Source organism: Fusarium redolens (assembly GCF_020744475.1).
Source record: "Fusarium redolens strain MPI-CAGE-AT-0023 chromosome Unknown BKA55scaffold_13, whole genome shotgun sequence".
NCBI lineage: Eukaryota > Fungi > Ascomycota > Sordariomycetes > Hypocreales > Nectriaceae > Fusarium > Fusarium redolens.
This window is the reverse complement of record NW_025763676.1, coordinates 542,244-566,780: the sequence shown is the minus strand read 5'-3', so window position 1 is coordinate 566,780 and position 24,537 is coordinate 542,244. Positions and strand designations below refer to the sequence as shown.

At 49.3% G+C, this 24,537-nt stretch overlaps 7 protein-coding genes and 2 non-coding genes across 9 annotated transcripts; 4 read left to right on the top strand and 5 right to left on the bottom strand.

The window, feature by feature from the left end:
* Positions 1-295: 295 nt before the first annotated feature.
* Positions 296-2,557, top strand: BKA55DRAFT_596262 (uncharacterized protein; the record flags this gene model as incomplete). Its single annotated transcript, XM_046195917.1, has 1 exon — positions 296-2,557. One exon carries the CDS (start codon positions 296-298, stop codon positions 2,555-2,557), a length of 2,262 nt encoding a protein of 753 aa, XP_046046378.1.
* A 708-nt stretch (positions 2,558-3,265) lies between these two features.
* On the bottom strand, positions 3,266-3,337 carry BKA55DRAFT_t211. Its single transcript has one exon. It is a non-coding gene; the product is annotated as a tRNA-Arg (tRNA).
* A 1,843-nt stretch (positions 3,338-5,180) lies between these two features.
* On the bottom strand, positions 5,181-7,371 carry BKA55DRAFT_105701 (uncharacterized protein). Its single transcript, XM_046184697.1, has 2 exons — positions 6,340-7,371; positions 5,181-6,272 (listed from the first exon to the last, which is right to left on the bottom strand). The coding sequence occupies exons 1-2, from the start codon at positions 7,118-7,120 to the stop codon at positions 5,356-5,358; spliced, it is 1,698 nt and encodes a 565-aa protein (XP_046046377.1). The 5' UTR covers positions 7,121-7,371; the 3' UTR covers positions 5,181-5,355.
* A 3,482-nt stretch (positions 7,372-10,853) lies between these two features.
* On the top strand, positions 10,854-13,416 carry BKA55DRAFT_542170 (P-loop containing nucleoside triphosphate hydrolase protein; the record flags this gene model as incomplete). The annotated part of the gene is made up of 4 exons (XM_046190457.1): positions 10,854-11,183; positions 11,223-11,573; positions 11,757-12,380; positions 12,430-13,416. The coding sequence occupies 4 exons, from the start codon at positions 10,854-10,856 to the stop codon at positions 13,414-13,416; spliced, it is 2,292 nt and encodes a 763-aa protein (XP_046046376.1).
* Positions 13,417-14,143: 727 nt separating this feature from the next.
* BKA55DRAFT_542169 (uncharacterized protein) lies at positions 14,144-16,617 on the bottom strand (the record flags this gene model as incomplete). Its single annotated transcript, XM_046190456.1, has 3 exons — positions 14,144-14,148; positions 14,211-14,323; positions 14,402-16,617. 3 exons carry the CDS (start codon positions 16,615-16,617, stop codon positions 14,144-14,146), a joined length of 2,334 nt encoding a protein of 777 aa, XP_046046375.1.
* A 2,077-nt stretch (positions 16,618-18,694) lies between these two features.
* Positions 18,695-19,838, top strand: BKA55DRAFT_518818 (uncharacterized protein; the record flags this gene model as incomplete). Its single annotated transcript, XM_046188295.1, has 4 exons — positions 18,695-18,763; positions 19,027-19,117; positions 19,171-19,715; positions 19,770-19,838. The coding sequence occupies 4 exons, from the start codon at positions 18,695-18,697 to the stop codon at positions 19,836-19,838; spliced, it is 774 nt and encodes a 257-aa protein (XP_046046374.1).
* A 1,237-nt stretch (positions 19,839-21,075) lies between these two features.
* BKA55DRAFT_649064 (phosphoglycerate kinase) lies at positions 21,076-23,044 on the top strand. The gene is made up of 3 exons (XM_046197266.1): positions 21,076-21,261; positions 21,511-21,931; positions 21,987-23,044. The coding sequence occupies exons 1-3, from the start codon at positions 21,196-21,198 to the stop codon at positions 22,754-22,756; spliced, it is 1,257 nt and encodes a 418-aa protein (XP_046046373.1). The 5' UTR covers positions 21,076-21,195; the 3' UTR covers positions 22,757-23,044.
* A 127-nt stretch (positions 23,045-23,171) lies between these two features.
* On the bottom strand, positions 23,172-23,956 carry BKA55DRAFT_575906 (DSS1/SEM1 family-domain-containing protein). Its single transcript, XM_046193435.1, has 3 exons — positions 23,739-23,956; positions 23,569-23,680; positions 23,172-23,517 (listed from the first exon to the last, which is right to left on the bottom strand). Exons 1-3 carry the CDS (start codon positions 23,848-23,850, stop codon positions 23,478-23,480), a joined length of 264 nt encoding a protein of 87 aa, XP_046046372.1. The 5' UTR covers positions 23,851-23,956; the 3' UTR covers positions 23,172-23,477.
* Positions 23,957-24,433: 477 nt separating this feature from the next.
* BKA55DRAFT_t210 lies at positions 24,434-24,505 on the bottom strand. The gene has a single exon. It is a non-coding gene; the product is annotated as a tRNA-Gly (tRNA).
* Between the last annotated feature and the right edge of the window lie 32 nt (positions 24,506-24,537).

Below are 24,537 nucleotides of genomic sequence, written 5' to 3'. Positions count from 1 at the left end.
ATAGACACTTATTTCTTCCACCCAAAAAACCCCGCCTGCACCAAGACTCGCGATTTCTCTTCACCAGTATCTCACCTCGTCCATCCCTCTCTTTTTTTTCTTTTCTCTTATCGCGATAATCTTTTTTTTTTTGTAAGAGCTATCGCAAGCAGACGCTTTCGACGCCGCGGCATTGGAGTGCTTATAGCCTCAGTGATCTGGCCGTTTGCCGGCCTGGGGGAGAGAAGGAAGATCAATAGCGAAACGACTTTCAATTCATTTCAACTAAATTATACAAACTGCGACAATCTTCACAATGTCGTCTTTTCTTACACCACCAAAATCGGGGCCTACTGGGCGCCCAGCTGCGAAACCACGATTCGGAAAACCCAATCCTGTCCGAGCGATGCGAGAACGAGAAGAACGACGAGCCGCCAATGCCGCCGCCCATTCAAATAACCTACGAGTTGCTGCCGTAAATCGAAATGCTTCATTAGCAAAACCGAATCGTCCACAATGTCCGAACAAAGCTTGTCCAAAACCCAACGTCGTCGATGGAACATGTCAAACTTGCGGTCGTATCTCTGACGACAGTAATATCGTGGCAGAAGTCACCTTTGGAGAATCATCTTCGGGTGCTGCTGTTGTTCATGGTTCTTACATTGGTGCCGATCAAGCGGGCGTGCGAAGCATGGGTCCTGCGTTCAGAAGAGTCGGAGGATCTGAAGATCGAGAGAAGAGTATTCGGGAAGCAAAAGGCTTGATGCAGGGTTATGCGCAGCAGCTTAATGTCAGCGACAGTCTGGTCACTGCAGGAACGCAAGTCTTTAAGCTGGCGTCAAGCGCAAACTTTATCCAAGGTCGCACATTGGCTAGTGTCGCGGCTGTCTGCTTATACGCAGCCTGTCGAGCAGAGCCACCGTGCAAAGTTATGCTTATCGATTTGGCGGACTTGGTGCAGCTCAACGTCTTCAAGCTGGGTCGCATTTTCAAGAAGCTTAACGAGGTAGTGCCAATTGGTAACGACGGTCTCATTCCTGTGTATCCGGAGGATCTTATCTGGCGATTTGCGACCAAGATGGAATTTCACCAGGACACGGCCAAAGTCGCTGAGGATGCTGTTCGTCTGGTCAAGCGAATGAGTCGAGATTGGATGGTCATGGGCCGTCGACCTTCTGGTATCTGTGGAGCTTGCCTGCTCATGGCAGCACGAATGCACAACTTTCGACGAACTGTGCGAGAGGTTGTCTACATTGTCAAAGTCACCAATCACACAATTCAGAACCGTCTGCAAGAGTTCAAGGTCACCGAGTCCAGTCGCATGTCGGTTGAGGATTTCTTGAAGCAGGATTTCCTGGAGAGCTCTCATGACCCGCCTTCTTTTTACAGGCAGTCAGCCGAATACAAGAAGCAACTCGCCGCAAAGAACAAGAAGCGAAAGAGGCCAACAGACGCCGACGGTGACGAACATGAGGAGGAAGATGATAATCTCGCCGACAAGATTGATCCGCGATTAATAGAGGGAGGAGCTGATCTTTCGAAGGCGCCTGTTGTCGAATATCGCCGCGATGATGACGGCTTTATTATTCCGCCTCTACCGTCCAAAATCGCCAAAGACCCATCACTTGTCAATAGGCTGAATGAGAACGCAGAGGATGAAGAAGCCGAGGGCGAAGACGCGAATGTCCAGACCCTGGATGGCCTGGTGCAAGAGTTTGGAGACGCGATGGAGGATGAGCTCGCGGAGAACGGTACACAAGAAACGAGCCAACGGAAAGGCAGTAAACCGCAATTACCCATCAACGAGGAATGGGAGCAGGATGAGCAAGAACTCGAGGGCGTGATTGAGGAGATCTTCAATGATCCTTTAACATACGAGCACGCCATGGCTTACACGACTGCCGAGCAACGAGCACGAATTCACACGGTTTGGGCTTTGCAGCAACGGCCCCAGAAAGAAGTTTCTATGTCGGCGGATGTTACAGAGGATGAGTTTGCCGACGACCCCGAGGTGAACAACTGTTTGCTGTCGCCCGAGGAGGCTCAGATCAAGGAAATGATCTGGGTGAACCAGAACAAGGAATGGCTACGAAAACACCAAGAGAAGGTGTTCCGAAAGAAAGTTGAGGCAGAACGACCGAAGCAAACACGAAAGCGACGTAAGCGAGCTAGAATGGGCGAAGGCCAGACCAGCCCAGCCAGCTCAGCCGCCGAGGCCGCAGTCAACGTCGCGAAAGACCGCGCCTGGTCCAAGAGGATCAATTACGACGCCATCCGCAACATTTTCGACATGCCCAACCTCGGAGGTCCCGGTTCAGAAGCTACAAGTCGCAAGACAAGCGTGGCGGGAAGTACAAAAGGCGGGGACGACGCGAGCGAAGCTCCAGATGAGAGTGTCGCTGGCGATGAACCCGAAGCGCCACAGGAGGAAGAAGAGTTTGAGGAAGAGGAGTACGATGAGACGCAGAACTACGGCGATGGCGAAGAGTTTGGTGGTGGTGGTGATGAGTTTGGCGGCGGGTATGATGAGGATGATCCGGAGATGGATGCTGAGTATGGACTTGAGGAGTATGCTTGAGAGGAATAGATGCAGGGATTGAGTGCTGGGATGGTAATTGATACCCATATAGATAACAGGAATGCTGTAGCACATACGCAAATGAGCGATTGAGGAATAAATTTGTAAAATTCTTACTCTGTTGGTCTTTCATTCGGTGTATTCGTTCGATGACTTTAGTTCAATCTTAGACTGGGCATCCTAAACTTGGAGAAGTTTTAGCACAGGCTTGTCTCATCAAAATGTAAGCCAGAGCTTTAATGTGGAGTCCTTCGGGATGTGATGGAGGCGTGGTGTTGGCGAGTGTTAGTGGGGGACTCCCAGAATCTGTTCCGGTATCACTTTCGTCCTCGGTATAACAAGGTTGAGGCCAGTCAGATTTCTTATATACATCATTTACTTAGTTTACACTGACCGATGCTAAGTGACATCGCGTTTGTTGATGGATGTACCTGCATGTCTGTAAGTGGGATAGGGCGTCAACACCATGGCGATCTTCCCCACATGGATCTGCCTCACTTGCATCTCCACATCCAGTGTAAGCTCAGCATCCATAACCACCTTTAACCATTTAATAATACGGTAGCAACTCTATCTACTCTTTATTTTGCTCATAAAAAGAAAACGTGTCAATCCAACATCTCAAGTCGAGCTGGTTTTGCCCTCCGGCATGGCCGCGATGCTGGATGATGACCCCAAGACTTCACAACACCAAAAAGTAGTTTATCTCGATGTACCCAGGACTCGAACCTGGAGCCTTTGCCACCGGAAAGCAACGCGCTGCCATTGCGCCAGCACACCGGGTGATAAGTTTAATGCTTGCAATCGTTATTTTGCTTTGACAATTAAGATGAACCTGAGTTATATTCACGATGGGACGTTAAACCGAACTGCTCCCAGCCGGAATCAGCCCTACAAACTATGATGTAACCTGAAGAAGCACAAATAAACTTACTTTCTCTGTACTTACTCTGCTTTACTTGGTATTCATCAGCTTACCACCGGGTTGGTCTTTTGACAGTCGTCGTTGCAATGCTGGCGGTACGTATCCGAATCGGCCGAGTGTGGACCCACATCTCGCCCGGTAAGGCTGAGCCGTTCCGGGCCATACTCTACAATGGTCTTCTCAAGCCTGAATGCCTGAGTAGGCAGCAAGCCTCTAATTCTTTAATTGAGCACGGCGCCTGCAAATGAGACCAGGCTACCATCCAAGCTGGTAAGCGATTGAGCGCGACATCATTCGGAATAATGCCAGCCATGAGAGCCGATGGGATTCGCTCCACGGAATGATTGATGAAAGGTTTATTGGCCTCCCGACAAAGTCGCGCCTCTCAAAACCAGCATCGTCACCACTGAATAATCTTCAAGGCAGGTACCGGCGCTGCCTCAATTATTTCATTACAGGAATAGCAAGGTCGTTGACATTGGATGGATTTTCATGGGTCACAACTTGCTGCAACTATTGCTACATTAGTCTTGGCACCAACACCAGAGGGAGATGAGCGATTGCTGAGAGCCGGCGGCCGTGGGTGAAAGCGCGATAGCTCCTTCGCTGCTGAATGTGCTCTCGGAAGAGAGTATCCGTGTTGGAATTGAAGAGACGCAGTATACGGTCTACGTAGCGACCATCAAAGGCAGCTCACCATAAGCTGGGCTCAACAGTGGGAGTCAATTGGCAAAAGGACAATGACTCACTAATAAGTCATGAGTCAACACCAGTAGACTCACAATTCTTCAAAGACCCTCAGGGAGCAAGAAATACGGCACAGAATGCCAAGATAAACTCATCAGAGAGTCTCCTAAACTTATGCTAACTTACCCAAGTTCTTTGGTCACTTAGGATCAAGGTCCTAAATATCCTTGCCTCCCGTAGGTAGGATAACCGTCGATTCACACAAGCTGCCTGGTCGGCCATACGCTTACCTTGCACAAAGTTGTGAGTCAGATTGATGGCAAAAAGTAGCAGGAGTGCAACGAATGTTCAAATTATCGCTGAAGCTAGAACTCCGTAGGGCGCTTGGTGGTCTCTGCGCCTGTCGGAATGAGAACCAAGTCCCGACCGGCGTGAGAATTGTTTGGGCTCTAGGAAGGCATTATTGTCAAAATGGGCGTGAACAGGCAGCAATTGAACTGGTGAAAATCTCACAGCGACTGTGTCACGTCGCACTCACCGCGTAACTACAGGAGACGCCGCAAGCCGTGAGAAAATGGAGGACTCGAATGGCTGCCCACTCAAAAAAAAAAAAACAAAAAAAAAAAAAAAACGAGAGCGTCTTACAGGACAGCTTCACTTCACCACAGATCACGGAACAGCACAATTACGAGACCCTTACGGAGGTATTGAAAACACTGAATGAAATTGGTCGCGGCTTTTATCTACCTCTAGACCCATGGACGGAAAACACCAGTAACGAAAGACAATTGATAACTTTTTGCCCATTTCCGACATCAAGACCATCAAAGCATTAGCGGCATTAGACTTTTTTGTTTGTCCCATAACAGGTTCGCTCACAGAGCAAATACCTGCCCGACCACCCTATTGACCATTACAAGTACAAAAAGGCGAGTCGCTGATTCCTCCGATACGCTCACCCGGCTTTTCGACCGGGCTGGAGCTGGTGGGGTATCATCTCCAAAGAAAATATCGTCCCTGTCCCTTGGGGGAGAGGGCGCTCCGAGCACGCTGTAGACAAGGGTTTCATTCAACCCAAAAGAAAACAAGCAAGGAAAAGAGTTGTAAAAAGAGAGTAGTGTCGAGGCCAGGGATAGCGGCAACAGTCTATGCCGTCCTCGTACGTTTTTGTGGGGTGTGCATTGCACTAGATGTGGAGATAGTTCACATCCGAGATGCTTCTGTGCCTCTTGTGGCCGTTGCCAGCTTCGGTGGTTGCCTTGCGTTTTTGAGACATTGATTCGAGGGGGCTGCGTGTGGCGTCGCTCATCTGCCTCTTGTGGCGACGAGCGGGCGTTAGGGGGATAGCAGCTGTGTCGAAGCGGTCTGATTTGAGACCCTTGAGTGCGGTGTAGTTATAAGGACCACTGAATGCGAGCGAGTCCTGGGTAGCCTGGTTGCTGAGGATGAGCTGCTGGTTAATTTGGTTGCGGCGGAAAGCTCCGACAGTCTCGGAATTGATGTGGCCATGAGCCTGCTTCTCGCTGGTAGCTGTGCTGGGTCGCGCAGGTGTTGATGCGGGATCCCAGTTGTCGCCCTCTTCATCGCCAGAAGAGTCATGTTCCTCCCAGGCGATAAAGTCGTTGAGGTCCAGATTGAGTTCAGCGTCTTCCTCCTCATCCTGCAAGCTAGGCGCGGTTGAGCTCTCGTCGGCGGTATTGGGTTCAGAGGGGAAGGGGAAGAAAGCCTCAGCGGGTCCCATAACCTGAGCCGTGTTGAAGAAGTCACCGAAAGTGTTGGAAGAGAACATAGCGCTGAGCATTAGGTTTGCAGAGTTGCTCATGATAGGTGACTCAGGCCCCTCAGTACCCCAGGGAAAGTTAAATTGTTCAGGGGAGAGGTCGAGTTGGTGGCGGCGATGAGGTGTAAAGATCATCATCTTTCCGGTCACGGGGTTGAGGACAGCAATTGGCTTCTTGTCGGAACGGTCAAGGTTGTAACGTCCCAGACGGGGCTGGCCACGCTCGGCCTTGACCGGGCTGTCGGCGTCAGAGTCGGAAATGTCGCTCATAGGCTTTGAAGGGCGTCGAGTCTTCCTTCGGACAATGGGTTCGGGTTCATCTTCTTCGGTGGTATCACCATCAGCTGGGCATGTTAGTACTGGTAATGACGCCCATATAGCCAAACTTACTCTCGTAGCCATCCAGCTCTGTTGGTTCCTCAAAGCCAAATGGAATGGGTTGAGGGGTAGAGGCAGCAGTGGCTGGCTGGGAGGCCATTGGAGTGGCAATAGGGGTGTCATCGTCAATTTGGCGGAAGATTTCCTCGGCATCCGAGTCATCATCTTGCTCGCCGTACTGGTTGTTGAAGTCCCAGAAAGATCCTGAGCCAGAAGACTCATCGGGATCGTTCTCAATCTCACGGCGGAAAGCGGGATCCAGGTTGTTTTGAGAAACAAAGATATCAGGGAAGAAACCCTGAATCTCATCCTCAGTGTCGGTCGAGTCAGAGTCGCTGGAGGGCACGTCGAAGTGAACGTGGCGCTCTACGGGCTCTTCGCCAAAAATATTGGCGTCTTGGTAGATGTCAGGCTGGTCCTCAATATCCGAAACGATGCCTCCCCAGCTAGCGGCGTCATCGTCCTCAATATCCAGGCCCTCTTGTTCACCATCGTCGTCCTGTTCCTCTTCCTCCTCTTCGTCATCCTCCTCAATAGTCGGTTGCGGCCGAGGAGCTTGTGGTGGAGTGGGGGGAACATGAGTTTCCTCAAGGATGTTCTCCTCCTCGGCCGCGGCAACATCATCCTCATCGTCGTCTGAAGAGTCGCTAATATCTTCAACGGCAGAGTAGCCGCCATCGTCGGAGAGGTCTAGAGAAGAAGCAGAAGGAGTGTCGGAGACCCGGCGGCGACGTTGGGCGGTCTTGGTCTTTTTGACCGGGGTTGTAAACTTTTGCTTGAGATTGCGAGACATTTTGGAAATGCTTCAAGACGTTTAGTATTCTAGTTGTAATGATCGTTCGAGTTGTCTTCGAAGTGGTGGTAGATGAGCAAGCTCAGATCAACTGTTTCTTCAACTATGCGATGCAAGGCTTGTATTGTAGTAGATATATGCGTGTATACGCTTTCGAACAACTTTATGTTGTTTTATCGTCTTTGATATGTAGAGAAAGGTAGGGAGGTAGTCGGGAGAGTATAGTGGTAGTAATTGTATCAAAAGCCCTTCACAATCGGGCAAGTCGCAGAATCGTTGGTTTCAGAGACAGACTCTCGGTAGAGCATTCAGCTCCAAGAGCGGGAAAGCCTGTAAAGATCAAAGTCGAGTGAGAAGTATTGACTGGTTAACTCGGAGAACTGCTGGACTGCGAGCCGGGACAGGGAAAACAGCCACGGCCCGCAGTGGGCGTTTACAGCTCAGCGACGGCCGAAGGCATGGTTACTCGACTTTGTTCTTGGTAGGGGTAATTCTCTGGGTGATGCTGGAAAATGTCGACTTCGTTGTCTTTTGTGGTTTGGGTTTGGGGTTGGTTGAGGAAGAAGAGAGGGAGCGAGGGGGAGAGGAGAAGAGAAATATCCCAAACTTTTTCCGTCTTCTAAGTGGGGTCGATCCTGATTGGGCAAGGTGTCTCGAGGCAGGCAGTGCCGGGGGTGATTGATGATTGAGTTAGAAGTGGAGTCAATGGAGCGTGCAGAGCGGGAGGGAAGGTACCTATACGCTAGTCTATTTTAGGAGGGACAATACCGTCACCGCTTTTTGAAGCCTCAGACAGGCCCAACCGTAGGAAGACAATTGTACAATGAGAAGCGCTGATGTGTCGAGTGAGACACTGCAAGGAGGCTATTCTGTGCTGTTTTAATGCTACGTATGCTATACAGAGCTTGATGCAGTTGATATGTTTTGCCTGTCACCGAAAGTTGAGAACAAAAGCTGGGACCAAGTTGAATCATCAGTGACTTCAAACATTACCCCATGCTCCCTGGTCCGTGAGGCGAACAAAATCACAATCAAGGGACCAGTCAGGCCCCAGAATGGAAGCACGACAGGGAGCATGGCATCAATCTAATGTACGACTAGGGAGAGATGCAAGAAATGATATTAAATATCGGAGCAATACAACCTTGGGAACACGGCAGACAAGACAGTTGAAAGTGATGTGGCTTTACAGTGCCTACAGGTACATTCAGTGGCTGCATATCACTCCGTAACATGCCACCAAAAGTTATATCCCAAACTCAGCTATGTCACGAGAACATCTCAATCGTTTCATTTCCAATTATCTTTGAGAATACTTACCCAGACCCCCATGCTTCATGCACGGCAGAACAGACGCTGGAGCCGGGATAAGCAAGCAAGAAATCCAAGACCCCTCCTCTGTCTTCCTACAACAGAAGGCCAAGCATTTTTCAAAAAGCTCCGCAGCGACCAAGACTCCACAGTCAAACAGGGGCAACGCAGGCGGTTATGTCAGTGGCCAATGCCAACTGCCAAAAAGTCCAGTTTCAAAAAGCTCGCCCCAGAAAAAAACAAAAAGAGGATACCGTTTTTTTCTTCCATCAGACGAGAGATCCAGAGAATCATCGTCAGTTTTCTCGCTTATGCTAGAAATAACGCCAGGAAATGGATACCGATACCTCGGTCCCCGAAAAAGAATAAGAATTTCTCAAGCTTCCTATGATGTTGCCACGGACACTGGTGGGGTTGTTGCCGAACTTTTTTTTTTCTGTCATCCAAAGTTTTTAAGCGACAACCGGAGTTGACGAGGACTAATTACTCAGTATCCGCAGTCTCGACGCAGAATCATCCAATAGAGAAGAAAATTTCTGGTGAGGCAAGCTAAGAGTCTTACGCGCCATCTCGTGCCTGGATACCGAAATCTGTTGATAGCTCCGTAGAAGGTTGGAAGAATTGACCGATAGAAGCATGGTTTCACTCCATTTCGTGTCTTTGGCGGTTGGGCTTTTAGGCTCAACTCTAGATACTTGTTAATGAGCATCGACTTGAAACACAGTGGTCTTTATGTCTCTCAATGCCATATACTGGTCCTTGCAAAACCGTTCCCCATTGTCAATCCCGTATCAACAGTTCAATCAGCCCCTCATTCCCCTCTTCTTCTCGAAAAGCACCTCCGTCATCAAAACTCTTTAGCGCCAGACCAATTTTTAGAGTCAAAATCTCCTCGTAGCGCAAACTCGCCATTGTCCAGTAAACGGCGCCCCTCTTCAGGATCTACCTCAGATTTTTTACCAATGGCTGCCTCGGCATTACTTCTTACGACAATGAACGTAACAGAAAAAGCGGCACAGTCGACGGTCTCGAAATTAAGGTGAAAGCTTCTGCATTATGAACACGTAAATACGTTGGATATGACTCTTGGGTGAGTCAAACGAGTATCACCTCCCCAGGTAATCAGCAGTTCTGGAGATAATGTAATTGGCTGCGTTAGTTACACTAGCACACCCCCTTGTTCATTGATGACTCTTGCTGCCACGCATCCTAGCTGCCACGAAGCTTCAAACATGCTTCAGACTTGGCGTGGTTTCTTGCATGTGAATTGGATCTCAGCTTACTCCAGACGCAGAAGCAGAAACACTTCTCGATCAGGAATCTTCCGATTGAGATCAGGTGGAAGCATGAATAGCGACACAAACTAATCGTGACCGCCTAAACCCTACGATGCACCATTTCAAGTGACACTTCGAATCCGCCAAAAGCGGGGGATATAGAAAACAAATTCTATCTCCAACCGAGATGGCAACACCCTAATAGAATTATTTGCATTAGTTTTTAAGAATATTATTATTTAAGGAATAGTTTTAACAGATAATAGCTAGGTTATGCAATTATATCCCTACTATACGCCAAGATAAGGAATGCTAATTACAGATATTAATATATTATAAGGTAAGGAGTAGATAGATATATAAGCCAAGAAGCCAAGACTTATATTTATATTAGATTACCTTGGTTGATTCTATTAAGCTTAGAGAAGATTATTGCAAAAATGGCCTCTTTTAGTATCTCTAAAGGCCACTTAGGCTATAAAACTTTAAATAAGAAAACTTATAATCTTCCTAACTCTTTATCCAGAAAGCCACTAGTTAAATAGTACTATAATATAATTACCTATAGAGAATCTATCCTATCTTCTAAAGATATTTATGATAGTATTATAAGATATAATAGAAGGCTTATGGGAGCGCGAACTATATTAAGTAGTTAGCAGGAGAAGAAGTTATTGCGCAGAATCGATTAGCATCTCCTTCTATTGCTTTCTGTTATATATATGGTCAAGTCTATTGACGCTTCTAACGTGAGTTGATAATCTCTCTTACTCAATCAATTGGCTTACATCCTTGTCCTTGAGGCCAGAGAAGAAACTGAAGCCTGAGGGAAAACTCAGCCCCACCCAACTTTTTTTCCTCGATGGCGTGAAAGATTCGGCATGGCCCGTGCAGCACCCGCGCGCCAAAGCGCTTATCCTATCTTATCTAATCTTATCTTATCACCCCCCTCCAAACGTTTTCAGCCGTTGTCGTGCCAGCCAGCGCGCCAAGAGAAACTGGAGTAAACATTGGACCCCCAACCAGGATTGTAACGTCGACGCTCCGTTTATGAATCCACCGGCCTAAACAAGTCTCGTCCACGATCCATTTTGTTCCTGCATCTTTGTTTAAGCGAAAAGCATATCATCGTGTTTAGCAGCATCATGGAGCGAAAAGCGTCTCATAACCTGTTTGAGGTTTATCTACGGCTACGGCCCCCGCCTTCGCGACATGGTGATGGGGATCGTATTCTTGATGTTGAACCCGCTGAGGACGATTCACATCCTAAGCATATTATTCTGAATCCGCCTACAGATCGACGTAGGGCGATTGAGAAGTTCGCGTTCACACAGGTCTTTGAGGAAGATGCAACCCAGCTCGATGTCTTCCATTGCACAGAGATCGTCCCCTTCGTTGAAGGCGTTTTGGCACCAGAGGGCGGCGAGGGAACAGATGCTGTCGTCGCTACTTTGGGAGTGACAGGTTCCGGCAAGGTGAGTGCCATGTCAACAATGAAACAACAAGACTAATAGACGAAGACACATACGATCCTCGGAAGCAAGACACAACGCGGCCTGACCCAACTAACGATGGACGTCCTCTTCCGCTCAATCGGCGAAAACATCCTCGACCCCAACGCCGCCTTCACAGCCCAAGATTCCCTCCAAGCCATCGACGGCGCCGAGTCCTCCCTAACAACCGCGTCCCACTTCTTCGACCCTCCCTTTCGCGACTCAGTCGCTTCGCGGGCGCCTTCACGCGCAGGTACACCAATGCTTGTACGACAAACCCCAAAGCCTTCCTATGTCAACATTCCCACCTCCAAGCTGGTCGCCAACCTCCCAGGCGCGTTCCCGGCAGACTACGCACCAAGTCCGAAAAGTGTACGGCTTGTTAGCGAGGCAGAGGAAACGCGACGTCTCAAAGAGCGATAGGATCGTTCTTCTGAGCGTGGTAGAAGACCTCTCGAGAGTCTGCCTGCGTCCCCTAGCGTGTTGAATTGTCCTACGACGCCCAAGCGGGGTCTTCGACATTTCATGTCTCTTACTACTTCGACTCGTGTCAAGAATGTTACTAAAGATGATTTTAAGCCCGATGGTCTTATGTCCCCTCCTCCTCGACGAATTACCGTACGCCCCTCGGCTCTTCCCCAGCTCCCCGACGTGAGCAACATCGACATCTCCTGCGATCCCTCGGCCGAATATGTTGTTATCATCTCGATGTACGAAGTACACAACGACCGAATTTACGATCTTCTTACCCCGGCTGTTAAGTCCGGCGCCACAAAAGAAGTGCGACGACGTCCTTTACTCTTCAAGTCAACAGAGCTATCACCGGACCGAAAGGTTGTCGCTGGCCTTCGAAAGGTCATCTGCTCCAGTTACAACGAGGCATTGACCGTCATTGAGACTGGTCTGCAAGAGCGCCGAGTCACGGGCACCGGCAGCAACAGCGTCTCAAGCCGAAGCCATGGATTCTTTGTCTTTGAAGTGAAGAAGCGGACTCGTAGCAGAAGACCTGGTCCCTGGGAGGGAAACAAATTCACCATTGTTGATCTGGCGGGTAGTGAGCGTGCGCGCGAAGCCAAGACGGCGGGTGCTACACTTGCAGAGGCTGGTAAGATCAATGAGAGTTTGATGTATCTAGGCCAATGCCTTCAGACACAGAGTGAGGCAGCTAGTTCCAGCAAGGTAAGCAATACGCGATTCATCCATAGTTGACAATACTAACATGCAACAGCCCAACATTGTCCCCTTCAGACAATGCAAACTCACCGAGCTCCTCTTCTCAAACTCATTCCCCTCATCCTCAACCTCTCACTCCCAAGCTCCCCGTCGCAACCCCCAAAGAGGCGTCATGATCGTTACCGCCGACCCTCGCGGCGACTTCAACGCTACATCTCAAATCCTTCGATATAGCGCCCTCGCTCGTGAAGTCACAGTCCCTCGCGTCCCCTCAATCACAACAACCATACTCGCCCAACCACCACAAATGGCTCAAAATCGCTCTGTCAGCCCAACGCTTCCTCATCCACGACCGTTCATGCCCGCTGGCGGAGGATCGTATAGAAACTTCTCTCCACCAATGAGCACGGATGAACGGGCAACCATGGAAATTGCAGCGCTTGAGATTGCGCGTCTTAGTGATGAGGCCGATCAATTGCGCGAAGAAGTCGATCGTCAGACTGAAGCGCGTGTCGCAGCTGAAGCTCACCTTCTCACCATGGAGGACCGCATGCTTGATCTCGAAGCAGCCATTCGCGAAGAGTGCGCCATGGAGTTCGAGCAACGTCTTGCTTTAGAAATGGCCCGCTGGAAGAATTCCATGGCTATCGAGCAAGAACGTACCGAAGAGCACTGGGATCGTAAAGTCGAAGTCCTCGAGCGCGGTCTCGCCTCTGACGAAGATTGCGATAAAGAAAACGTTCTTATCGAAGATCTCGAAGAGGAAGTGGATAGACTCCGTCGCGAAAACGGTATTCTCAAGCGCGAGCTCGCCTCCCGCAGCCCCACTAAGCGCAAGCCCCTCGAGGAGCGGGAGGACTTTGCGCATGCTTCTAAACCATCTCGCGGCGATAGCATGACCAATTTAGGGCGCAAGCTGGAGCGCATGCGCGTCAGTGGTGAAAAGGCACGCCCAGTACCTGTCAATGGGAACGGCAGCCCAAAGAAGATGCGAAAGTTGGGGACGAAGAAGTGGGAGCATGAGGAAGACGAGCTGTCTTAGTATGTCTAGCTGTGAGTGAGCGTGCTTTTCAGGGTCATGGATGAATGGATGGTCGGTTTGTGTTATAGAATTGGTTCGGATTGGATGGGTCGGACGGATATGGATGGAGTATACCCTTTGCGTAATGTCGTGCAACTTCTTATTTAGCATCGTAATCCAGTTTTTTGTTGCTTGTTCACATTGCTGTACTTCTGAGCTGCTTCGATTGGCTTCATCCGTTATTTTCCACTATGTGATCCTAAAGGGCGCCTCTCGATCCGTCTGCATCAACTTCAGCTGTCCATGTACACCATACAGAGATGCTTTCCTGTTAACATGATTCCCCTCGAAAGAATGGTTCGGCCAAACGCTCAACAACATCCATGTAATATGTCGAGGTACAACACACTCCCTCACTATTTTTATCGCCCTCTGAACAGTTCCAACGCTCACCGTCGCTCCCCGGTCTAGCATCAGACGCACGCATTCTGTCACATTGGGAATTTCCTCCTCACGCGCTTCCTCGATGATTGCAATAGCATTAGCCAAGACTTCCTCCCATGCTGTCGTCCTGCGAAATCCAATATGCTTAGTTGCTTTGTTTGGCTTTGCTCCCCTGTCAAGTAACAGTCTAATCAACGGCCCGCTTCTAGCGTCTGTCAGGCATGGGAGCGACAGCAGGGGAACTTTGAGCACTTTTGGGTTCCCCTGTAATCTCCAAGAGAATGCTGACAGGCCCAACCGACTTTTATCCTGTTTCCATCGTGCAGTGATGGCGTCTCCATGGCGATCTGCCTTGGCCTTGATATACTCACCGACACCCATGACTGTTGCCAAACAGATGAACTCTTGGTTAGGATCGCAGCAGTAATTGTTCTTCTCTATCGCGAGTAATTTGCTCTGCCATGCACCCGCCTGGTCTCTGAACCTATTGTCTTTGTAGTAAAAACGGCAGAGCATCGCACACTGCTCCCGTAGATGATCCATCAATCGCACAACTTCGTACCCTGAGGATGGCAAGACATTCCCCGCATAACCTAAGCTTTGAGTCATGTAGATCTGGAGGAGAGGATAGCCAGATTGGTTCTGTGCTTTTGACGTCGTCCAAAGCTTAGCTAAAGACGCAAAAGCCGCCGAGATCCTGAGACCAGAATCGTATGGCGTGGTGAGGTAGCTGTCGAGCCTTTCTTGGGTGTCAGGGCTCTGTAAAAACTCGGAAAATGTCCTGTGCAAGTATACCACGCTGCCGCCATCACGCTTCGTAGGGTCTATGGGCTCACTTGTGCCATTGGAATAGTATATCATTAGAGGCTTTGCGTCCTCATGAACTTCTAGTAGACCTCTGCACCGACTTACAATACGACGGCGCATGTCTTCCAGTCGGCCTATAATATCTTCAAATGGAACATCATTCGGGTCTTCATCAATGACCCGGTCCAAAAACTTGACCTCATCTGCATACCACAAAACACGCAGTGAAGGCGGCTCTCTGCATGCGCTGACCAGCTTGAAGAGCTGGGCAGCATGTTCGCGATATAAAGGATCAATACTGTCCACGATTCTTTCATAGAGGTCGTCCATTTCTGATGGAAGCAAATTGAGCCGATTCTCGAGATCTTCAACGCGGTCGCCTGCCATCATCCCAGCCAAGAGCGACGCAACAACAATGGTGACCCATAAAAAAACACCACTCGCTTTGTCGGCGATCGAGTGGCTCAAAGCACCAGCAAATTGAGGATGTAGTTTCTGAAACCTTGCGAATTGAGAATTTGCCTCGAATTTGGAAACGACGTATTTCGTGATGTCGTCGTATGTGAGGTCTTCCATCTTTAGCCTGGGATAATCTCCGAAAGCATTCTCAAACTCTGTCCAAGGGCGACTCGAGACGCAAACTTTGATTGGAGATGCGATGCACTCCTGTACCAGGGAAATAAGAGCATCACAATCACCGTCAAACTCATCCAAGCCATCGATAAACAGTGCAAGCTTGGCTCGGGTGCTGATGTGTTTGACTGCTTGGCGAAACATGTCCTCCAATTCATCTTGGCTCAAGCGCCTGGGGTCCTCATTAAAAAGACACAAAGACTCCCAACGCGACGAAGCAACAAGTGGAATGACATCTGGATGCGCGCGAAAAAGCTGAACAAGCAGAGTTCGAAGTAGTCCCTCTTTGCTTGCCTGTATGTCTGATCCAATAGCCCAGAAATGAAATGAGGCAATCGTAAGCCTCTGGTCTCCAGCCCATTGCTGTAAGTATTCATTGCATCTGTTCTCATCGGTGGATTGGTCAACAGGCTGGAGGAGATACTTCATCAGTGTAGACTTTCCTGAACCTGGCTTTCCGGTGATCCAATAGAGGCTATCGTCAGATACAAGCCATTCCTTGAACCCAATGGGCGAAGTCGCAGTGCCATTGTCCTTGAAGATCCAGCGAAAAGTTCCCTTGTGAGCTTCCTTTATCGTGAGTTCCCTCTCTTGTATGGTGTCGTATCGGATCCTTGAGATGAAGATTTGTTCCAAATGTTGTCTTCTCTGTGGTGATAGCTGGATGCTTGATGAATCCGCTGGTGCCCTGGCCTCAGAATTATGGATACGAGCGATCAAGGCATCTATGAACTCAGACTTGAGCTTCTGACGTTCATGTAGGCCGCCAGTGAGATACTCCATTGCTAAAGAACCGAAGCCTGCTTGAACTTCATTGGCATTCGAAGCGTGTCCCATCGATTTAATGTCAGCTCGCATGTCGCGCATCTCCAGCAGCATCTGCATCTGATTCTCCAAAGTCTCTCTTGCAGTAGCCCTCAAGTTGACGGACAGGTAGAACGTCAGGTCGGTCTTGACCTCAGTCAATCTGCTCTCAAGGCTCTTCAATTTTTCCTCCTTCCAGAGTATCAGCCAGGCTTTTCTCACCGCGTCGCGCTTTCGTCCATGGTCATTTTCTTCGATGCGCTTCAATGAGTCAAGCATTTCTTTCGCAATCGCTTCACTCTTCTTGGCGAGTGAGGATATCGCTGCATCTGTACTGGTCCCGGAAAGTGAAATGGTCTGAAGCTCATACTGGGCATCCCGAAGATTGTTTGATGAGCTGTGTAGATTCTGAAGATTATTGAGAAAGTCATGCTTCGATTGTCTGACTTGCCATAGCGTGGTGAGGAAGCGGGTGCCGTAATCGACAACCTGAAGTACACTGGCTGCGACGCCCAGTGCAGCAAGTTCGGCCATAGTGAAGAAGCAATGCGATGGGTTTCAGGAGCAGACAATCCAAGAATGCTCGATGAATTGACATTCATCAATCAATCTTCATTACGACCAGTCTCTGACCAAGGCATTCTCTCATCCTTTCTCCTTTTCTTGAGAGCCTCGTGGTGTCTGTGTTTTCAGCTGCGGCGGAAGCAGGCTGTACAGACATGGCGGCATCTATTGATTCGTTAGGCAACAAGTGGCTTGCAGGGGTTAATTCTTGACCAAAAGACTCCAATAATGGCAGTCGAAGTCCAACAAGAGGCTATTTCGTGGTTGGGGTAATGGTTCGCATTATGTCGATGTTTTGCTGTTGTGTCAAGGGATGTCTCGAAATGGAATGAGCCAGGTTCTGTACGGAGGTAAGTCTGCGGGAAATAGCAGGAGCTGGCGGCGGAGGCCATTATGAATGAGGGAGCAAGTCCTACCCATGGAGGCATTCGTCATACGAAGGCAGGCGAGCAAAACATGACTTTTCCACAATTGCCAAGCCGCCTTGACTCATTGGCAACTTTCTTCAGATATAACATCTTCAATTTGACATACTGACCGATTTAGCAGTCACAAATACAGATCAAGTTGGCGTGCAGGACCTGGCGATCATGGGCGGGAAGCGGGTGAGCGGGTTTAAGACGGCTATTAGCATAGGACCCTGAATCTTTGACTCGACAACCTTCATGGTGTGGGCTGGTAAAGCGATAAACCAAAGGCCGAAGAACACTATAAGCAGAGTCTCCATTATGCGCAGAAATTTTGCGATAATGTGCATTGCATCTTCAGTCTCGCAATGCGCCACGTGATCGGCACTCAGAAACAAGGCGACCAGGGAAACGTAAAACAACAGGCAGCGAAAGGATGCTGACTTGGCAAGGCAATAAAACTTAGGACCTCAATCCTAAAAGATAAAAATATTTAGGTAAGTTAGCCTAAGTTTAGGGGTCTCTTTGATGAATTTATTTTGTCATCCTCTTTCAGAGTCTGAAGGTTTCTTGCTCCCCAGGGACTGATTACCCGGAAAATGCCATTCTTGAATCATTGGCGAGCGCTTATAGGCCCAAGAATTACAATATGACGATAGTAAGCTTGGATAGCGACAACGTTTGGCTGGCGATATGCCTTACGGCTGCCGAGAGTAGCACCGCCTCAATATGAAACGTAATGGCTGCCGTACGTCGTTTCCAACATTACCAACCGTATCCAGTACATTGCATTGCCTCCTTGCATCGCTCTGCTGGTTCTGCTCACCTATTCTTGAGTCTGTTGGTAGCAGTTCTGTAACAGATTAACGGACCCTCGGAGCCGGTGTCAGCCCGTGAACCTCTGCCCGGCCGGGATCCCCGGAATGTGATCCACCATAAAACCGCAAGGGTTCAATATCAGCGCTTAACCTAAGGATACAGACTCCAATACTACAGTCTTGGTAAAGTCAAAAGAGAAGAACAAATTACGGCATTGAATACGGTTACATTGTTTACACGTGTAACGGCCGCACGTAAAGTAAATTACAGTTATGCATTTATGGCTAAGAGGCGTTTGGGTCACCGCACAGTGCTAGTCTAATGCCCAGATGAGGGGCTACCGTTGATGCCTGGCGAAACGTGGAGAAAAGTGCTGTACGCGACACTGTTTGAATATCGTCAGTGGTGCACTGTTGCTTTTCGAGCTGAGACTGGACGTTGGTCGCATGACTTGATGATCCATCCCAATTCCGTTCCTCCATCATCTTTCTTCTCTCAACAACACATCTTCTTTCAATATCGTCGCTCTTCTCTCTCTCGATATTGTACATCGTGAGGCTTGCGACAAACGAACAGAGCGTCCCCTTAAAACGCCAAGATCGACCTGTGCGTCGTGAGAGTGGGAAACCTGTCGTCATTTTTATAAGGAAGAACCCGCCCTTGAGACAAGAGCTTGCGCACGGCAGATCAACTCTCACTCCTGTTTCTCTTCCCCCTCTCCCTTGTATCACCACCATCAAGGGATTAAAATCGCATCGTGTCCCTCTTTTCCCCCGCCGTATCTCTACATCTCTTATCGTTTTACCTCAATCTTTTTCGATATGACGTGGGAACTCAACCAGAGGCGGTTCATCCGCTCCATCAATTCAAAGTACATCTACGGTCGCATCGTAAGTCGAGTCGAGCTCACCCACGCCCTGTTTTTCCAACTCTATGATCCGTCGCCACTTTAGCTTCCCCAGTATTTTCCCCAACTACTGTTCAGCTCTATCGTCATCGCTACTGTCTCTTTTTTCGCTTGTTCATGATATCACTTTGCGCACTTCTCACTTTTTTCTTTTCTTCATTCATCACAATTTCTTTTAAATCTGTGTCTTTCTTCTTTGTGCTGTTAGGCCTTCTTTGTGCGACTCGACGCTGACATAATCACCAGCCTCTTCTGCATACCATCGTTTTCTTAATCGAAATGGCATTCATCGCAAGACTTACAGCTCGATTCAACTCATACTATGATGAGCGACCACGTACGCTATCTTCAACACCTCTCGCCGGATGCGATATAACTGACACCTCCCAGTAATGACCATGATGGTCACCAACGCTATCCTCGGAGGCGTCGCCGACACAGTCGCCCAATCCATCACCGCCATTCGCGAACGAGCTATTCGCCAGCCCGGCGGTCTTAAGAAGAACGACGGCATCGCCATTGAGATCCACGAGCTCGACCGCAAGAACCCCTTCTATGAGCGCGACCTGATCCCCGACTCGGCCGGTCTTCCTCCACCTTTCGACTTCGAGCGTCTCACGCGCTTCATGGCATACGGTTTCTGCATGGCTCCCGTGCAGTTCAAGTGGTTCCGCTTCCTCGAGCGAGTCTTCCCCGTCACCAAGACCAGCGCCTTCGTCCCCGCTATGAAGCGCGTTGCTTTCGATCAGCTTATCTTCGCGCCATTCGGTTTGGCTGTGTTCTACACCACTATGACGATTGCCGAGGGTGGTGGCCGTCGTGCCGTTTCGAACAAGCTTAGGGATATGTACATTCCAACTCTGAAGGCTAACTACGTGGTTTGGCCTGCTGTGCAAATTGTCAACTTCCGTTTGATGCCTGTTCAGTTCCAACTGGTACGCCATTCTTCTTTCGCGCGCAGGACATTCAGATTGCTAACGTATCTCCAGCCTTTTGTGTCAACAATCGGTATCGCCTGGACAGCATACCTGTCCTTGACCAACTCAGCCACTGACTAAGCCCATTATATCATACCTGGTGAACCTTGTCAATTGGCTCCGAGCCAATTGTTGATTGATTATGAACATTATATTGCGTCGACTGCTATAGCCGTCACATAGAAACGGCGTTTGGGATTTTTTTTTTTTTTTATATACTGCACGATTTGGCATGCTCCGGGATCTGCAATTGAGATTTGAGACTCTGGCCCTTCTGCGGCAATTGCCTCGCACGGCATTTTTTTATGGGTTGGGATGGGATACGGACCATGTTTAGAATAATAGCGTGAGTCTCGTTTGGAGTTTCGGTAGATTTTTTCTAAATGACAAGATGAAGCGAGTTTTTGTCTTAAATCACCTTGTCCCATTTCAATTGTCGTGTGGCAACTCCAAATGCGATATTGTCTGGTCGGAAACCCGTTTGATTGTAGATTGAAGTGAATGAGGCGTCCTGATAATAATCATGATATGACATTGCGAGTAATTCCTTTGTATTGTAGGGCTGACGGGTCGGAATTGATCTCGGCCGTTAAAGTGACAGCGCGTAGGTTAAATGGAGATTACAAGGGAACCCAGCAAGGCGTAAAGCGTGGGATGGTCTGTCTTGATATAATTCACCGAGAAGATCCAGTGGTCTGAGAAATTGTGGCAATTGCTTTTCGAGCATTGATACCCATAGACATAACAGTAATGAGAACGTGTCATATCGAATTTCACTATCAGATCAGCTAATCGATGCTGTTTCAACATGGGCTTCTTTCAGCTTCTACCCCCGCTAGCTTAGACCTCATATCATGCATGCATCTTGGTATCGCAATTCATGACATACAACTGTTCAACAAGGTAACTGCACGTAAAAGGCGTGGTTCTCGGCGGTGTAGTTACGGCCCGCGTCTCTCCGGGTCTGCCGCATCCGCATCGCCGGAAGCCGGAGGACGATGCCCGTAACCTGGCGATGTTAACGTCTGCATAAAGTGTATCGGCTGAGTGTTCAGGGTAGGCTAGTTTTCCGTGCTTGACGATGAAGTGAGTGATTTGACAAGTGGACCGACCGAGACGAGACCGATCATGTCATATCATGAATAGAGGAATAGGCAATAGCCCACTGACAACTCGACATCTCACGCCAGATTCATGGCTAAAGTGCTTCCTCCAGGGGCATTCACGGGCCTCATCATCCCACCATCTGCGAGTGCAGCCGCGAAAGCCCCGCCAACGCCAGCAGCAGCGTCATCGCGTTGAGATTGACCCCCACCTTAGCATTAGCAGTATTATTTACTACCTGACGCTCCCCTCCATAAACTCTCTTCTTCCCTCCTTCTCCTCGACATCACCTTTTGACCTACAACCTCATTCACTCGTACCTCGCATCGAAATCATGTCGCTGTCTAACAAGCTCTCCATCACTGACGTTGACGTCAAGGGCAAGAGGGTCCTCATTCGAGTAAGTTGAACGAGAAAAAATGCCCCGCGAGGGAATGAAGCTGTTGAGCTTGGTTGAGCTCCCCGCATCATATCATCAGATGTTACGAACAATCGATCGAGCAATTGAACGAGATGTACCTCAATCAATTACTCGATTAGACTTTAATTTAGCTATAACCACCAGACTCAACGGCTCAAACCTTCATATCAAAAAGCCTCAACAATACCCCGCCATCCTCAAACTCTAGCTAACAAAACCCCTCTCCAGGTCGACTTCAACGTCCCTCTCGATGCCGACAAGAACATCACCAACAACCAGCGAATTGTCGGTGCCCTCCCCACCATCAAGTACGCCCTCGAGAATGGCGCCAAGTCCGTCATCTTGATGTCCCATCTCGGACGCCCCAACGGCTCCCCCAACGAGAAGTACTCCCTCAAGCCCGTTGTCCCCGAGCTTGAGAAGCTTCTCGGCAAGAAGGTCACCTTCGCTCCTGACTGTGTCGGTCCCGAGGTTGAGGAGATCGTCAACAAGGCTGAGGATGGCGCCGTCATTCTCCTCGAGAACCTCCGATTCCACATTGAGGAGGAGGGCTCTTCCAAGGATAAGGAGGGTAACAAGACCAAGGCCGACAAGGCTCAGGTTGAGGCTTTCCGAAAGGGTCTGACTGCCCTTGGTGATGTCTACATCAGTGAGTATCCAATTGCACTACAACTCCTCGCGTTATGAAATGCTAACAAGAACAGACGACGCTTTCGGCACTGCTCACCGTGCTCACTCTTCCATGGTTGGTGTCGACCTCCCCCAGAAGGCCTCCGGTTTCCTCGTCAAGAAGGAGCTCGAGTACTTCGCCAAGGCTCTCGAGGAGCCTCAGCGCCCCTTCCTCGCCATCCTCGGTGGTGCCAAGGTCTCCGACAAGATCCAGCTCATCGACAACCTCCTTGACAAGGTCAACACCCTGATCATCTGCGGTGGTATGGCCTTCACCTTCAAGAAGACCCTCGAGGGTGTCTCCATCGGTAACTCTCTCTTCGACGAGGCTGGCTCCAAGACCGTCGGCAACCTCGTTGAGAAGGCCAAGGCCAAGGGCGTCAAGCTCGTCCTCCCTGTTGACTACATCACCGCCGACAAGTTCGACAAGGACGCCAACACTGGCTACGCCACCGACAAGGACGGTATTCCCGACGGCTGGCAGGGTCTTGACTGCGGCGAGGAGTCCGTCAAGCTCTACAAGGAGGCCATCGCCGAGGCCAAGACCATCCTCTGGAACGGTCCCGCCGGTGTCTTCGAGTTCGAGAAGTTCGCCAGCGGCACCAAGGCCACCCTCGACGCCGTAGTCGACGCTGTCCAGAAGGACGGCAAGATTGTCATCATCGGAGGTGGTGACACCGCCACCGTCGCCAAGAAGTACGGCGTCGAGGACAAGCTCAGCCATGTCTCCACCGGCGGTGGTGCCAGCTTGGAGCTCCTCGAGGGCAAGGAGCTGCCCGGTGTTACCGCTCTGTCGAGTAAGTAAATAATATCCACACCTGTTGGAGTACGATGTATATGAACCTGTTGATGACGGGCTATGAAAATGGAAAAAGGTCGGGCGGGAAGGGCTAGTCTGTAGCAAAGACTGAACAGATCAAATAATTAAATACCAAATACCAATAGAGGCGCGAAAGCGCTATAAAAACATTACCTACGCTTGAAGCTATAAAATTGCAATTTGTGCACTAGTGACAGGACTTTTGATTGTGGAATCTGGAACTGTTGCGGATGCAGATGCTATTGTGAACGTTGAAATGCCCCAAAATCGCCCAGGCTCGTGTTGCGTCCTGAAGAAGAACGCGACAAGAGATCCTGGAGCCAGACCGGCCATGTTTGCGATGAAATGGGGAATTATTCTAATACCTTACCGGCTTCACGCCAGACAGTGTCGATGCTAAGGCTCAAGCTACAGACAACGAAGTTCTTAAGACTCTGAACGAGGGAACAGAAAATATAGCTTACTGAGTTTAGCATGAACTTGTCCAGGTATTTCTGTCTGTCACTCAGGAAGCATTGACAACTTGATCGTTTCGTTAATGCAAGTGTACACAGCCAACGCACGTTCAAAACGTTCAACAATGCTTCATGGCGCTTTCGCGCGCCTCTATTGGTATTTGATTATTTCATGTAATCTGTCTTTCCTACAGACTCGCCCTTCCCATTCTATAATTCCCTTCGAATCGCGGTATCGTTACAACATGACTCTATCGGCGTTTAGCAGCCTCGACCTTCTTCAATTCCTCTCTATCCAGAAATTAGCTCCCATAAAATAGTATTCGTAGATCTTGGACGCACCGAAGTTGTTGCGAGAAATCGTCGCTTGTGTCGTCGTCGTCCCAGCTCTCTTCCCAAAGATGCTTTGTCTCGCCGCTGCCCTTTGCAGCCTCGGTCTGATCCTCTGGCCAGTCTAGAAACGTATTAGCAATTGTTACATAACTATGAAACGGTGGTGGTGGTGGTGGTACCATCGACGGGAAAGTCCTCGAACTCGTCGTCCTCGCCGAGAGCGGCGGGCTTCTGCTCTGGCTTCTGCTCAGCGGGCTTGTCGTCTGTGGTCTTGGGATCTGTGGATGCCATGATGTATCGAGGCGGATGTGAAAGAGTGCTTTGCGATTAGATGGGAACGAGAGCGATTGCGGTATTGGTAGTTGTTGATGGAGAGCTGGAGCTGGCTTGAGAGGCTATGGAGAGCTTGATGATGATGCGGTAGCTGGAGCCTTGTGGACGAGGCGGGAAGGTGGGGCTCAACGGAAGAATGATCGACCGTTGTTGGAGATGCAGGGGAGGTTCACCACGAGCGCAGTCAAGGGGAGACATTAAATGAGTCAGGAAAAGAATGGCTAAATGTGGAATTAATAGAAATAATTGATATTTTGTATCAGCCTGTATTGAGATCTCTGATGTGGAGTAATGCTACCGGCCTACTCAAATGATGGGCTTGCATATAGCTCTGACGCTGTTTGATCCAGGCTACGGAAGTCGTTTGCTGGCTCAGCTACAACAATGACCGCTCCAAAAAGTAACAAAGATGAAGGATATAATAATAGATGAAATATGAGGTTTAAAGAAAAAGAAAAAAACCAGAACATTAAACCAAGCAAGAAACTCAAGATCTCAGCTCATATCGGCAAAAGGAAACCCTCACGGGTTGCTGTATATTTGCGACCGAGGGGAATCGAACCCCTCTCTAACGCTTGGAAGGCGTTAATGCTAACCACTACACCACGGTCGCTTGTTGGTTGTTGAATGATGAGTTAATGTCTA